Raw genomic sequence first — 14,128 nt, 5'->3', positions numbered from 1 at the left:
GGATGAATGGATATTCATCCATCCATTTCCGATCCTTTTTCAGTAATGTACTGAACTTGTATGAAAGTGGACTGAACTTGAATACACATCAAAAAACTCATACTTAGCCGTACGAACGGAACGTTAGGTGTCAAATCAGCTCAAGCAGAAATGGTCTTGTGTGAGTAAACCCAAAGTCAATCTTTCCCAAACTTGAGTGGGCCATCAAGTGGAGTTAAACATTACATTTTACAAAGACAATATTTAATCTATTGGAGAAAACACGTATATTTGTATTTTCAGGACACTTTCTTTGACAATTCCTGCTCCAAAAGGTAATCAATGGTTGGAATGATTGCTTTGTAAGATGCATTGTATAACAGTGCCTTTAGTTTGCCAGGCAACATAAATAAACAAACGCCACGGGGAGGCAAAACACAACGCAATGTCTTGACTGTAAGGCCACAAAGAAATATGCTGCATTAAAAAAAAAAAGTTGGAGCGTGAGAGCCATTACAGTTTTTTTTTTTCAGCTGCCTTAGCATTTTACGCAGAACCCAGCAAAGCGGGATATTGCCACAAACTGTGCGCACTTACACACTGATCAGTCAGGGGCTAAATTTCCATTTTACATAACATAAAAAAAGAACTGTGAGTCTGACCTAACATGCAACGAGTAATAATGTTTGAAATATGGAGGTCTTATCCCGCATTAAATCAAATTTCGGTCCTAGAGAAATAGACAAAAACTTACTTCATGCAAACAAGTGTATTGAACGTGATAGGGGGCGACCGTCTCTTCGCCCTTAATCTCCACATTGATGTGCATGCGGATTGCCCCTGAAACGGCTGATTTGTCTGTACGCTTGTCTGAGGAGAGCACAGAGACAAACAGAAACGCATTAAAAATAAGTCAGCTGAGACTACCGAAGGACATCACGAAGCTGTAAAACTAACCCAGGTTGTACCATACGTCCATCTCTCCACTCAGTGTGCGGACCTCGATGATGGTTTGCCCGAGGAAGTCGTCAGACTCCCGCTTGAACTTCTGCTTCACGCGGGACTTGATGTCATCGTCCTCATCCCAAACTCGCACCTTGATGCGATCCGAGGAGTTGTGGCATTCACTACAGAGACACCACAGGAGTAAAACTGAACATACAGTAAAGTATCCGGAAAACAGGCCCAACTTTTTCCACATTTTGTTGTAATACAGCCTTTTTCCAAACTGGATTAAAGTAATTTTCTTCTTCAAAATTATACACACAAAGTATAAGAAACACTCACAAATTGAAGGTCTCCTCCCAGACAGGATTGAGGTTGCCGTAGATGGTTTTGGTCCTCTTTTTGGTCTTTCCCACCTGGACGGTGACATAGGGATCACTGGAGCCAGTTTTATCCTTGGCTTGTAAACCTTGCGCACATAACACTGGGAAAAGGGAATTTTAAAAAAAAAACACACACAGGCCAAGTCAGTGTATTTTGTGAGTGCAATGACCAATCTCAAGTCCAACTCACCCGTGATGCTGATCTTGGCCGACCATTTGGAGGTGCCGTCGAGCACGCTCTGTTTGATCTGCTTCATCTGGGTGCCGTGCGTGGCCTTGGGGACGGAGAAGACTTCTTGAATGAGTTCGAAGATCTCCGGTTTGTTCCTCTCACGGATCTTCATGCGATCTTTGAGGACCATGATGATATTCTGAGTGCGGTCTTCTGCGCCATGTTTGGAGCTCTTCTCCGCCGCTCCTGAATGACGGTAAAAAGAATGAAATATTTAGCGAAAGGTGGATGTCAACCTACTTAATCTAATGAAATTCATTACAAGAAAGCTAAGTGGGTCAAAGATTCTGCCTGCCTTTACAAAGATAACTGTGACTCCCATAAATATAATACATATGAAATAACAGAAACACCTCATTCACTGTCACTCAAAGGTGAACTATATCAATCCATGATCGAATTTTTGATACAGCTCCTGCAAAATATCTTATTCGGCTGCAACAGTTGGTATACCTAACGTTATGACCAGTAAGTGCACGTCGCCATTACACTGTAAGAGTAAAAGTGAGCAAAAAGAGGAAACACAGGGATTGAAAGCATATTTCATGAATGACACTTTTATAAATAAATAAATAAATAAATAAAAAGGAAAACACTGAGGAGGAGCAGTGGATGCCAACAAAAGATGAATAGCTTTTAATATCCTCTCAAGGAAGAAAAACATTGAAATTTAAAAAGTCAATGTGATGAAATGGGTTAGAACAGATGCGGCCCGGTAGTCCAGTGGTTAGCGCGTCCGGCCTCCCTGTGTGGAGTTTGCATGTTCTCCCCGGGCCTGCGTGGGTTTTCTCCGGGTGCTGCGGTTTCCTCCCACATTCCAAAAAAAACATGCACGGCAGGCTGATTGGACGCTCTAAATTGTCCCTAGGTGTGAGTGTGGGCGTGAATGGTTGTTCGTCTCTGTGTGCCCTGCGATTGGCTGGCAACTGATTCAGGGTGTCCCCGCCTACTGCCCGAAGACGGCTGGGATAGGCTCCGGCACCCCCCGCGACCCTAGTGAGGATCAAGCGGTTCGGAAAATGGATGGATGGATGGATGGGTTAGAACAGACACTTTGGCAGCATAATTCATAGGGGACTTTGTTGGTAGTCGTGAATATTTAAAAATGGTGCCTGCTATGTATCATCTCTTACTTTGCAGACAATCGGCGTTGAGCAGATCCTGGCACTTCTCGTGACATTTGACGCCACACTCAGTGCAGCGCATGCCCTGGCGTGCGATACCCCAAAGCAGCCCCTCGCACTCATAGCAGTAAGTGGGCGTGGTGGCGGTCCACACCTCGAAATTGTGTGGCGTGGTGCAGGAGATGGGATAGATGAGGGCCTGCAGGGTTTTCTTGTAGACATGACTCTTCTACAATAATGTAGGAGGCACATGGTCATGGCAGTTTTAAGAGGAGCCTTTTTACCGGTTGTCAATGTCACCAAGAAATTGGCAATAACAATAGTGAAATGTACACTGGCTACGTTTAGCCTCAAGATATAAAATGATGTATATCGCTTTTTCCATATTTCCTACAAGCAAAATTGCTTTGAAGTTCAAACAAGAGGTTAGTTACTCTGTATTTCCATTTAACTGATAAGACTGACCAGCTCTTCATTATGCAAGGTGCTGGATGTCAGGGCTGAGGTGATGCCTGCCTTCCTGGAGTTCTGGACCAGTGACTGATTAACAGGAGAGAAAGTAGACAGGTAACCAAACTGTGATTATTGATCTAGTACTGCATTTAATTAATGAGAAAAACAGTTTTGTTACTCACCATTGCCTGTGGGATTTATATGATGGTGGGGACAAAAGAGGACAATAAGGACACAATTTAAAAAAATGAGTACATTAATAAATTCCTGAACAAGATGGAATGTCGATGATACAACAGGATTGACTTCATGGTTACCTATAAACTTTATGTCACTTCTGTGGCTTGTACCTAAAGTATGCAACGTTCCTTTTGTTTCTGGCTGTGGTTGCTATGTTTGCGACTCTTAGTAATATGTAGTGTGTTGGTTATCTGTGCATCCAACAACACAGCAGCTCTCCTTGGTTTTTGGCTCGGACCTGACAGTCAGTTCTGTGTGGTTCCCTTGCAAAAAAAAAGTGGTGGACGTTCACACAGGGAGCTGCCAAGTCACACCCACACTTGATGGGCAGGCAGGCACTCTATAACCCCAAATATGTGTAAACAAGCAATTCAAAAGTCAGTTTACGTGTCCACTTTTACGTGGTGCCTCAGTCAAGCAGGGAATGGAAAGGGCAGAAAGCCAAGACGCCACACTGCAGATGGAATACGATAAAGAAAAGCACAGCCTGTCTGCTGTAGCTGAGTAATATATGGACAGTGGAGAATTTAAACTGATTAAACCAACCAGATCTCTGACCAGAGGCATCGCTTTCCTCTTCCTGAGGTCTGGCATGCTGTCGATACTGTAAAGAGCACCGCCCATCCTGAAGAGAAAGCACGCACATATATCACGGATGAGAACTTACTCAGCTATAGAAGTGATGCGTCATGGTAGCCAATACTTACCCCGCTGATAACAGCAAAGAGGCAATGCCGACACTCTCGCCTCGGGCCTGTGGAAAACACAAAAGGATGAATGTGGGGGAAAAAACAGGTGGTGTAGGACCTCGCCAGGTGCCATTAGAGCAATTGCTAAAATAATAAGATTATCATGGCATGGCATAATTGATATTTTCATATTGCAAAAGCATGGATCCACCTAAAATATTGAATCAACCGTGGCAGCTTACAAAACTAAACTCACTCCAGTGCTTAGAGTTGATCCTGTTGGTGTTGATATCATTCTCAACTGCTTTTGTACAGACGTGAATGTGAACTGCAGCAATAGTCATTAGCATTGCAAATAAACATTTATCAAAAAGTATGATAGTATCGCTGCTGTTTACACCAACTTTTGTATAGTACTCATAGCATAATATTCTCTATTGTCTATATCGTGTTATAGAATCTATGATGATGTGTATTTTAGATTTATACAATGCTGCACCTCACCATCTTTCATTGTATTGGTGTTTCAACATATCAATGAAGCATACAAGTCAAATTAAAAATAAATGATGCGGATTAACACACAACACCCACCTGAGAGTCTGCTCCAGCCAGAGGGAGGAATCAGAATGGACTACATGCAAATCGCTATGAGTGTGGCAAACCACTGAAAAGAAAACAATGGAATGGCAAAACAAGCATGGGGTAAACAGAAACTACTGAATAAAACACAAGACAATATCATCCAAAGAAACATTGCAACGTTCCACAAAAGCTGGTAAAACAAACAAACAAAAACAACAACAAAAAACATGCAGGAACAGATGCAGCAACTTATAAACAAACTTACGACTGTAACAATTCACATATTGCAAACACAAAGTCAGTCAATGTGTACCTCTTGTAACTGCAGTCGTACTCTGCTGAACAATCGGAGCCAGTTGGCTTTGGCTCTGGCAGGACCGGGTTCCATGAGTTCCCTCTTTGGGAAGCTGGTGATGTGCAAGAAGATGCAATTAACTACGGATGTGCAATATCCCTTTGTGTAAATTCATCAATACCAATAAAACCGCAGCCAAAACCAAAATATGAAGCCAGCGCCTTTCGATTACACAATGAATCCATATTTAAGCATAGCAACCGCATCAATGTGAGAGAAACAAAAGTTGAGTTTTGTACTGTCCACTTTATTTTTGTTTTATGATGTAATGGTTAACTTCTTAACCTCTGCTCTTCACACTTGCATGTTACTAAAAAAACATCACCATGTTTAATAATAGAGTTTATCGTAGCTTGCGACAGTTTGAAGTTAGAATAAACAAATTCCCTATGAGAAAATTTGTTTTGATATTAGAACAACTTCAACTAGCGTCAGATTGTGTTCAGCTTTGGAGGTTTACTCATACTGAACTATACCTCCTCGTCTGCATCGAGAGAACTTGCCTGGGTACAGAAGGCTCCTCAGTTTTCTCCTCAGGGGGCGGGGGGATGCTCTCCCCAGCCGGAAGTAGTTCCGGTGGCGGGAGCTCCTCTAGAGGCACCTCGGACTTTGGCTCAGGTTCCTGGAACTTGGCATCAGATCCTGGAATCTGTGATGTGGTGGTGGTGGTGGTGGTGGGTGTGCTGTTGATGGGAGTGGCAGTGGTGGGAAATATGTCTCGCTGGGCGGCTGCAAAGGGAACGTTGGCGGAGTCAGATGTGAAAGGGGGCAAAATGTCATCCTGTTTGAGAGGAGGGAGGACCGGGGTGGTACTTAAGGGTTGCAGCTGATCGGGAGGCTGCTGCTGATGTAAAGAGGTTTGCTTTTCCAGTGGAGGTCTGCTGGTGGACACGCTATCAGATGGGGGAGCGAGGGTGGCAACGGTGCTCGTAGGGATGTGAGGGGGCCCCTGCTCCTCACTAAGAGCGCCATCCATTGGATAGATATCTTCGTCTTCCTCGTATGGCATCTCCTCCTCATCTTCGTAGTTGTACGCTCCTTCCTCCTCGTACATCTCGCCCTCCTCGTCGCCATAGAGCGCTCTGTCTTCACCGCCGTCTTTGACATAGCTCCCCTCGTCACTGTAGACGCCCTGCTGGTCATCCCCATCCCAGCCCGGGAAGTCCTCCTTGCCGTAACTAATAGACGAGTTGCAGGAATGGTACGAGTCGTTTTCGTCGTAGAACTCTGAGCCGCGCACGCTCTCGCCATCTCCAGGAATGAACTCCTCGCTGAGCTGGGAACTGCCTGGGCTCAGCTCACCTGAAGAAGCATAGCGGCTGTCTGTTGGACTGAGGGAGAAAAGTGGGAAAACACAAAACGTAGTTGTGATATCAACGCATCCATTGAAGGGCAGAAGCAGCATCCAGGACAAGCAGGACTTGACGTGTTGGTTAGTGGGACATTTAAGGGAGTCGTGTTGAGGTTGAGACTACACAGGGAGACGGCTAGCTACTTGTGGGAGAGGAGTGACTTTCAACCAAGCAGCAAGCTTGAGAGTGGATGTTGGAGGTGGGAGTTGTTAAGACTTGTGATGCATCTACGGCCTTGTTCATATTGCAGGGTAATCCTATTTCTTAATCAAAATCCAATCCTGCTGCTGCACTAATGTCATTTGTAAGTGATCAAAATGGAGTCGTTGCATCCACAGTGCTCTCAACTCAATTCAACTGTATTTATAGAGCACTTTCAAACAGCCATGGCTGCATACAAAGTGCTGTACATGGAGCAACAAACATATATACAACAATAAAGCTATAAATCTGGACTGAACTATCATAGATTGCCGTGCCATGTAGCCACTTGTCTACTATGCAAATTAATACAGTGGAGCTCAACCTCTGGCTAGAAAACATCTCTTATTCGTAGGTGGAGTTTTTTTTCTTTGGTATTTTCATCAAGAAATGGGTGTTTGTGGCAGCGTGGGAGTGAAAACAGCAGACTTGATTCCCGGCCAATCCAAGCTCCTCCCCTCATTTACATGGTCGAAGCATAACAGACTCACTGGGGTCTATGACGTCGATTGTTGCCCGCAAATTACGTTCATAAATTCCTGCGAGAGGATCTCCACTTGCTGGCCTCTGCGAAGTGGGCACTTGGAGTCTGCCTTCCACCTCTAATCGTGCATCTGTTTGTGACAACCCCGTGTCAGACCACCTGTGCCACAACTTAGACCTGGTTTCACCTGGTCTAAAGCCTAGCCTATCTATCAACAAATTGTCATTTGGATGCATCATAGAAAATGCCAACAGTCCGCCGAAATGCCCAACGAGGCGCAGCGCGGTCCTTCAAATTCCCAAGTACAGTAAACCAAACTTGCCCCGACACAAAAATGAATATTTTTAACACTGAGTGCATGTTCCCCTCTTTCCAAAAATAGGGACCGTGTTTCATTATATCCTTTGGCAGTACGTAAAACGGAATCAAGTGAGCAAAGCAGTGCAGAATTTATATTTAAAAAAAAAAAAAAAAAAAAAACCAGAGCGAGGCAAAACCAACTTCCAGCTGAGTGGAAGTACCAGTAGTAGAAAACACAAAAAAGCTCCATTGGGCAAAGAGCCTAACTTTGTCGTCATGATACTGTTTTCCAACCACCTACAGTAATAATGGCCAGAAAAAGGGATTCAAAATATTTTTTTCCCCTCAGTCTTTGTGTCATTGGTCAAGGACAGTTGGTGGGTTGAGTTTGTTCCATCACCTGTTTTCTTAGCGGGGTTATTATCATGAAACACAGGATTTGCATTGTATTTGCAATTTAAACCACGGTACCGGTTAAAAACCCTACCCTCTCAAATTTTGCAGCCATTGAGCCGAGGTGGCAAGTCCCAAGTCTTGGAGAGGTCTGACACAAACACGTGCTTTGATGCATGGACGCACACGAGTGCCTTATTCTATCACCTGTATTGATTCTTGTAATGTTGGTTCAATGATATACCTTGGAGGTTGCACTTAAGAGGGGGGTAGTGCTAGAGTTTTTCGTATGAGCGTGCACGAATGGACAAATAAACATGGACCTGTGCTCCCTTTTTTAAAAGTTGCACAATCACTCACTCGTGGCAAATGCTTAACGTGTGACTGACTGAATCAATTGCATGGAAAACAGGGTTATTTGTGTTTGATAAACACAAGGTATTAGGTTCATCCGACTATGGATTGGCATAATAAGAGGTCAATTAATTGATCATTTGGAATTCTAACAATGCGGTAGAACTGATTGCACGAACCATTGATGATAAAATTGCCCATTCCTTAGTTATTGGTTTCTTATAATATTGATAAGGTCATTTTAAGTGCCATCCATGCCATACTGACAGGATTTGGTTTTACAGATGCCAAAGGGGAACTGGCCCTCTCGCTGCTGCCCATCCTGTTCCCACAGGCAGTTTACTGGGGAAACAAAAAGGCTGTCAGGCCCACCACTGCTGACGCCCAGTCGGCCTTTATTGACTTAAACTCTACAAGTAGAATTTTGAATTCTTTAACAGTGTCGTTATTCTCAACACAATTGAGTAAAATTAGCAGCCCACCCAGGTACTACACTGCACCACATTATGGCGAATAGCCAAGTGATTTGAAGATACAGTAGATCCAGGAGCAGCATTATTCATGATTTTTTTTTCTTGTATACATATGCAGAGCGATAGGGTAAAAGAGCGCATGCATGCAAGCACAGTGAGCGAGGAGGACGGGACAAGTCCACCACTGACGACACAGCGAGACTGAGTCACAGGCTGGAGCAGGAGGAAGAGGAGGAGCTCAGAGGAGGTACAGAGACCCACCTATCGGACAGCGAATGCCTACTGTCTAGAGAATACTGACGACTGGTGCGCCGGCTCGACCCTGAGCCTGAGTCGATATCGCTGCGCCCGTTGGTGGCCAAATCTAAACTATCGTAGGGTCTGGTAAGAGGAGCAGGGAAAGGGGGGGGGGGGGGAGAGAGGTAGGAGAGGAGCATCAGTAGAGCTCAATTTAAGCAAGGAAACCACATCGGATTCATTAAAAAGGCTCCTCACTCACTCACTCGCACACACACAAAAGACAACCACACATTCATACGCAACCTGTATACAAGAGCAGTGAGCCGCGCCCCAGCGTACTTGTATACACTGAAGCCAGGATTATTCTCTGAGGGAGGAAGAGCACAGTGGGGAAAGCATGTACAACAAAGTGGAACAAAACATGGCCGCCAGACCCAAGTCGTTTTAGGGGAAGGGGTGGGGGGTTACAATCTGAGACTTCAAAGTGACGTATTCATAAAGGAATATTCTGTTGGTTTTTTTTCCTTTTTTTTGTGATTTTAGACATTAACAGCAAGGCATGTTCGTCCTGTTTTCCAACAAAACAAACGTTCATTGGACATTATATTAGGTACCCAAAGACAGCCTACTGTTGCTGTATGAAATAGTCTGGTTCAAGATGGAGAGCCATTCATCGAACATGTTTGAAATGTTTTTGTAGTTTGCACTGTATCAAATGTAATGGAGCAAAATTAGGCAACCAAATTACAGTGGTGCGGTGAGAGGCGGGTTTATCATTAAACTAGTACAGGGGTGCCCAACCAGTCGATCACGGTCGACCGGTACTCCGTGGACTGGTCCCATGTCAATCGCGAGGGGTGTAAAGATTTGTGTGTGTTCATATGATATATTTTTGTGTTAGTGTATGTTGGCCAAAGAAGGTTGGGCACCACTGCATTAGCACATTCGTAACTTAACATAGTAGTATCTAAAATCATCTATCCCCATACAGTCTGCTTGCATTGGGGCCACTGAGGCACGAGATCCAGCAGATGGAGCTCTGATGGGAAAACAAAACACTGCAGGACTGCAGCGAAAGAGTTTGGCCTGCAGTTTTCAATCAAATGAATGTGCAGGACATTGAGGATTGTTTGGCCTTGGCGGTGGTCTGTACTCTATTGAGTGGTATTCTAGAATAGACAATAATGGAATGTCTCCATGGTCTATGCAAGAAGTACATGGAAATTAAAAGTGCTTCATCTTGTATGGTGCATTTACAAATACAATCGTGGCTATAGACCTTGCATTAGATCTCATTAGACTGCGTGGGTGTATCTAATGAGTAGATTCTCTTTGTGAATTAGCTTTGCCGATAATCTCCATGGCAACCTGCAGGCTGCACGGAAGTCACTCGGTTTAATTCGAGCAAACGGCGGTGATGATGACAGTGATGCGCTACCTCATGTCCCCACGGTCATAGTCCATGTCGGGGATGTCGTCATCGTACGGGTGTCTGTAGTGCTGCTGCCTTATGGGATACTGGTGCATGGAGGCATTGGGCTGAGATGTGGTGTAAAAGGGAGGCGGGATGCTGTTACTCGTCTCGCTGCGATAGTCGCTGTCCCTGTCGTCCACGGCACTGTCCGGGTCATCATCTGTTCACACAAACACAACGTATAGAGATTTGTGGACAGGAAAAAACGCAAACGTCTTTTGAGCAGTTGTAGAGGAGCAAAGGGCTACAGGGGAAATTGCACAATGAGATCATTATTTCCAGCTCAGACGGGGACAGTCAATACAAATTTATGAGCACAGATGCATCAAAGACTTACTTTGCTGATCTCCCCACAGACTCCAATTACCTGCAAAAGAGATAAAGGGATGCAAAAAGCACATCAGGATCAGAAACAAAGTACATCAGCAGTCCAGAAATATAAAACATAGGAAAGCAATTGCAGAGGGTTGAAGAGTCTTGGGCCTGCCCCCAACTTAACCTTTTCAGGGACAGCGGTTACTACAGTGGGCGGCTTATCATGTTATCAGGTTACAGGGTTCATGAAAGGGTTCAGAAGTAGTTTCAAGTTGATTTCATGCTCTATGTTTGTACCATCTTCATTTTCATGACAGTGTGACAACTGAGTGATAAAGACATCTATACATGGGACTACCCACTTCATTGTCAATTCCAATGGGGCAGTCACACTATGCCTTCTCTCAGTTTATCATCCTACTCCCTTAAGCCATATTACCATTTCCTACCCAATTCCAACCTCTTGTCTAGTTGCTAAATGAGCCTGGGAGGAGGGAGTGCAGCGGCATAAAAACGAGACATCATGACATTGCCATGAGAGGCGTTTGATGCAGAGGAAGTAGATGGTAGATTTACACTTACAGCACTGTGTGGACGGTGCCTGGAGAGGCCTCTCTTGCTCCTCTTGATAGGCATACTTAGAATGTAAATCCCAAAACAAAAAACAAACAAACAAAAAAAGCAATAGATAGATAAAAGAGTTATACTCAAACCTTAACAAATACTCATTATGTGCATGAATGCTATAAGAAATTTGGGGTTTCAATTATTTATTTGACCTGTTATTGTAGGGTGGGATGATAGATTTTCTGTAATGTTCACAGCGGTTCACAATAACACTCAAATGCTAACATATATACAGAGCATTTGAAAATGAAAACACCTGTAGAGATGTATAAAAATAAAGGATCGCATTGCTAAATCACTCTTGATAATAATTGTGCGAAATCATTGCCATGTTAATTATCAATAACATAATTGAAAGTAATCTGAGCAAATGTGTTACTTCAGAAGTGTCTATCAAACTGGTGGCCTTTTCTTTCAGTCCCCAAAGAGAAGATCTCCATTTCAAAAAGATTGGTGATCTGATTTGACTGGACCCTGAGTAAATGCCATGCCATACCTGGTGTGTCATTACTCATTCGTGTTCTGGCTTTTAATCATTTTGCAGAAGAATGGTTTAAGAACTAATCAGCACCGAAACCACATTTAGTTCTGTGATCCAATGAGATTTTTTAAAAACATTGAGCAGCAGCTTTTATGCAAATGTTCTCTCTTCAGAGATTCACCCATATAAGAAATGGACAGGCAGAGAAAAATAGATACAGTGCAGACACACAGTGAAGTTCTTACATCTTGGTCTCTCATGGCATTGAGTTGTTCAAGCTTCTTGGCCCAGTATCGTGCCTCGTCTTCTGGAATGTCTGCAGTGAATGTAGCATTGGCAAGGGTACTCTTGATTTGATCTTAATAATAAATGATTCTCAAACAATTTCTAATAAAGACCTAAATTGACAACATCAAGTCAAACCTAGTGGCAGTTCGAAGCGTGTATCCAGCAGCAACCTGTGAAAGGTTGGATCTTTGGTGCCACAGATTTCATTCTCGGCCATGATCACGTTGGAGTCCAGTGTTAACCACTGACCCGGACCCTCCTGGGAATTAAAGACGAGCAATGCAAAACACAAATGATCAATCAGTGGCGATAATGTTATGTCAGTTTGTCCTGCGTAATATTATGTGAGGATGTACGTTATTATATGCCAGATACCTCATTGGATTGCCGGATGCTACTCAGTGGGATCCATAAGGTACCCACCATGGTGTCCCAGATCAGGCCTTTATTCCACACCTCCACTGTTAGGCCGAGGTCCAGCCGATTTATCTCGCTATGAGTCAGGGACAGGAGGGTGGAGAAGGGTTAAAAAGGACAGATAATAAAATCGATGAAAAAATATATATAATAAATTTTAGATTTCAGATGTATGCATGTATGTATGCCCCTTGTGGTTCTGAGTTTCTTTTTTAATTTGTCACACAATTAAGCCTAAGTGCCTGCTCTTTAACTCTGATGATGGATAAACACTGATTGAATCTGCTGACGGAGATCATGCGTTGGAAAAAGACAGCTGCCAGCATATATACAGTATACAAAAGTGCAAGCACGCACTACGCAGTTTCTTTATGACTAACTACAGTGAATTATGTGGCTCGCTTCCATCAAACAGACAGCAAAGAAAAAATTATTCATACAAATATGCCTCATGTGGTGAGTAATATACTGTACATGCAGTGGCAGTCCTAGCTCAAAGACATGGTAAAACACAGATGTCAAAATAATACAACCAGGTAAGCAGATATTTGGAATTTGCCCCCCCCCACCCAAAAAAACAACAAAACAAAACCAACCAAACAAAATAAACATCTCCCTTAATATCTCTCATCAACAAGCAGGCAAGCCTCTCTAGGTTCAGGCGCACAGTCTTAACTGATTCAAATCCTAATAATAGCCGCAGCCTTGATATGAAAATTCATCTCCGTTTCCTTGGAAGCCGAGAATATAATCTAGCAAATGGTAGCATGTTGTGCCGCCTCAGAAAAGGAGGAAAAATGATGAAAGGAAATGAGCGGGAGATGGTGAGGCAAAGGACAGAGTCAGGTATTTACAGAAAAAGAGCTCATTAGCTGTGCTGTAATTTTCATTTCCTCAAACTCTTCAGATGTGCCAACTGTTTGGGGATTTGGAATTTTCTAAATCCATTTCCCGCTTTTTATATTTACTGGAGTATCAGCACACAAGGACAAGACAACAAGGAGAACCATTCAATGAAAACGGGGGAGGCCAGAAGAGGAGTTAGGTGCTCTCTCATATGTGTTCCAGTTAAGCGGTGAGCAGCAGACCCTTAAGGGAGGACTGACTGACTCCAAAATAAAGTGCCTTACAAAAATGCAGCAGAGATTGCATTTAAAATGTTGCCTGAAACATTCCCTGTACAATTAATAAAGGTTTGTGCTACTGAATTAAATGATTACAGGGCCGCCGCACACTGCGTGATGGTTTCGAATTCGACTGGGATCCGACCATCAACACTTGGCCACTCTACACCACACGTTGGGCGATTTAGCAAACGACCCACACAAACAATTTAAAAAATAACTACAAATACAAAACGGACTTTCATCATGCTATCCGGAGTCACTGTAGTGCAGTGCTAAGCAGACACCGTTGGCTATAACTACAAAGCGATCCTTCAGTTATCATGTCATGCTCATAACTTGGAGTTTTTTCCACAGCTCTTTTCGCCATGTTGATGAGTCACGACTGGCTAAATCACAAAAGGAGCAACTGCCGAGCAAGACAAAACGCCTCACACCCACTCGTCTCATTCTTCCAGTCATTACTCAAAAGCTTCTGAACACGGAGGAGCAGCTGCTCGAGCACAAAGTAACGACAAAGGTTGCCCTCAGACTGATGCTATGTTGCGGAACCTCTCGTGAGATTGAAAGGATTGACGTTTTTGGGGTAGGGGAGAGGAGTCCATTTGGAGGCTTAACAG

At 43.6% G+C, this 14,128-nt stretch overlaps 1 protein-coding gene across 1 annotated transcript in view; it reads right to left on the bottom strand.

The window, feature by feature from the left end:
• Window positions 1-14,128, bottom strand: part of unc13a (unc-13 homolog A (C. elegans)) — a 45,497-nt gene that overhangs the window by 25,031 nt on the left and 6,338 nt on the right. The window contains exons 4-20 of the mRNA XM_086116360.1: window positions 12,343-12,460; window positions 12,103-12,226; window positions 11,925-11,995; window positions 11,154-11,208; window positions 10,594-10,623; window positions 10,221-10,416; window positions 5,489-6,316; window positions 4,944-5,037; window positions 4,064-4,110; window positions 3,903-3,981; window positions 3,299-3,304; window positions 3,129-3,203; window positions 2,673-2,892; window positions 1,498-1,725; window positions 1,267-1,408; window positions 937-1,106; window positions 734-849 (exon numbers count right to left, since the gene is read on the bottom strand). Coding sequence (XP_085972486.1) covers window positions 734-849; window positions 937-1,106; window positions 1,267-1,408; window positions 1,498-1,725; window positions 2,673-2,892; window positions 3,129-3,203; window positions 3,299-3,304; window positions 3,903-3,981; window positions 4,064-4,110; window positions 4,944-5,037; window positions 5,489-6,316; window positions 10,221-10,416; window positions 10,594-10,623; window positions 11,154-11,208; window positions 11,925-11,995; window positions 12,103-12,226; window positions 12,343-12,460 — 2,599 coding nt within the window. The remainder of the gene's footprint in view (window positions 1-733; window positions 850-936; window positions 1,107-1,266; window positions 1,409-1,497; window positions 1,726-2,672; window positions 2,893-3,128; window positions 3,204-3,298; window positions 3,305-3,902; window positions 3,982-4,063; window positions 4,111-4,943; window positions 5,038-5,488; window positions 6,317-10,220; window positions 10,417-10,593; window positions 10,624-11,153; window positions 11,209-11,924; window positions 11,996-12,102; window positions 12,227-12,342; window positions 12,461-14,128) is intronic.

The sequence above is a fragment of the Hippocampus guttulatus genome, chromosome 7 (genome assembly GCF_054856545.1).
Source record: "Hippocampus guttulatus isolate MCC_2025c chromosome 7, RoL_Hgut_1.0, whole genome shotgun sequence".
NCBI classification, from domain to species: Eukaryota; Metazoa; Chordata; class Actinopteri; order Syngnathiformes; family Syngnathidae; genus Hippocampus; species Hippocampus guttulatus.
The sequence above is the reverse complement of the archived record's forward strand: the minus strand, read 5'-3'. Positions and strand labels throughout refer to the sequence as shown.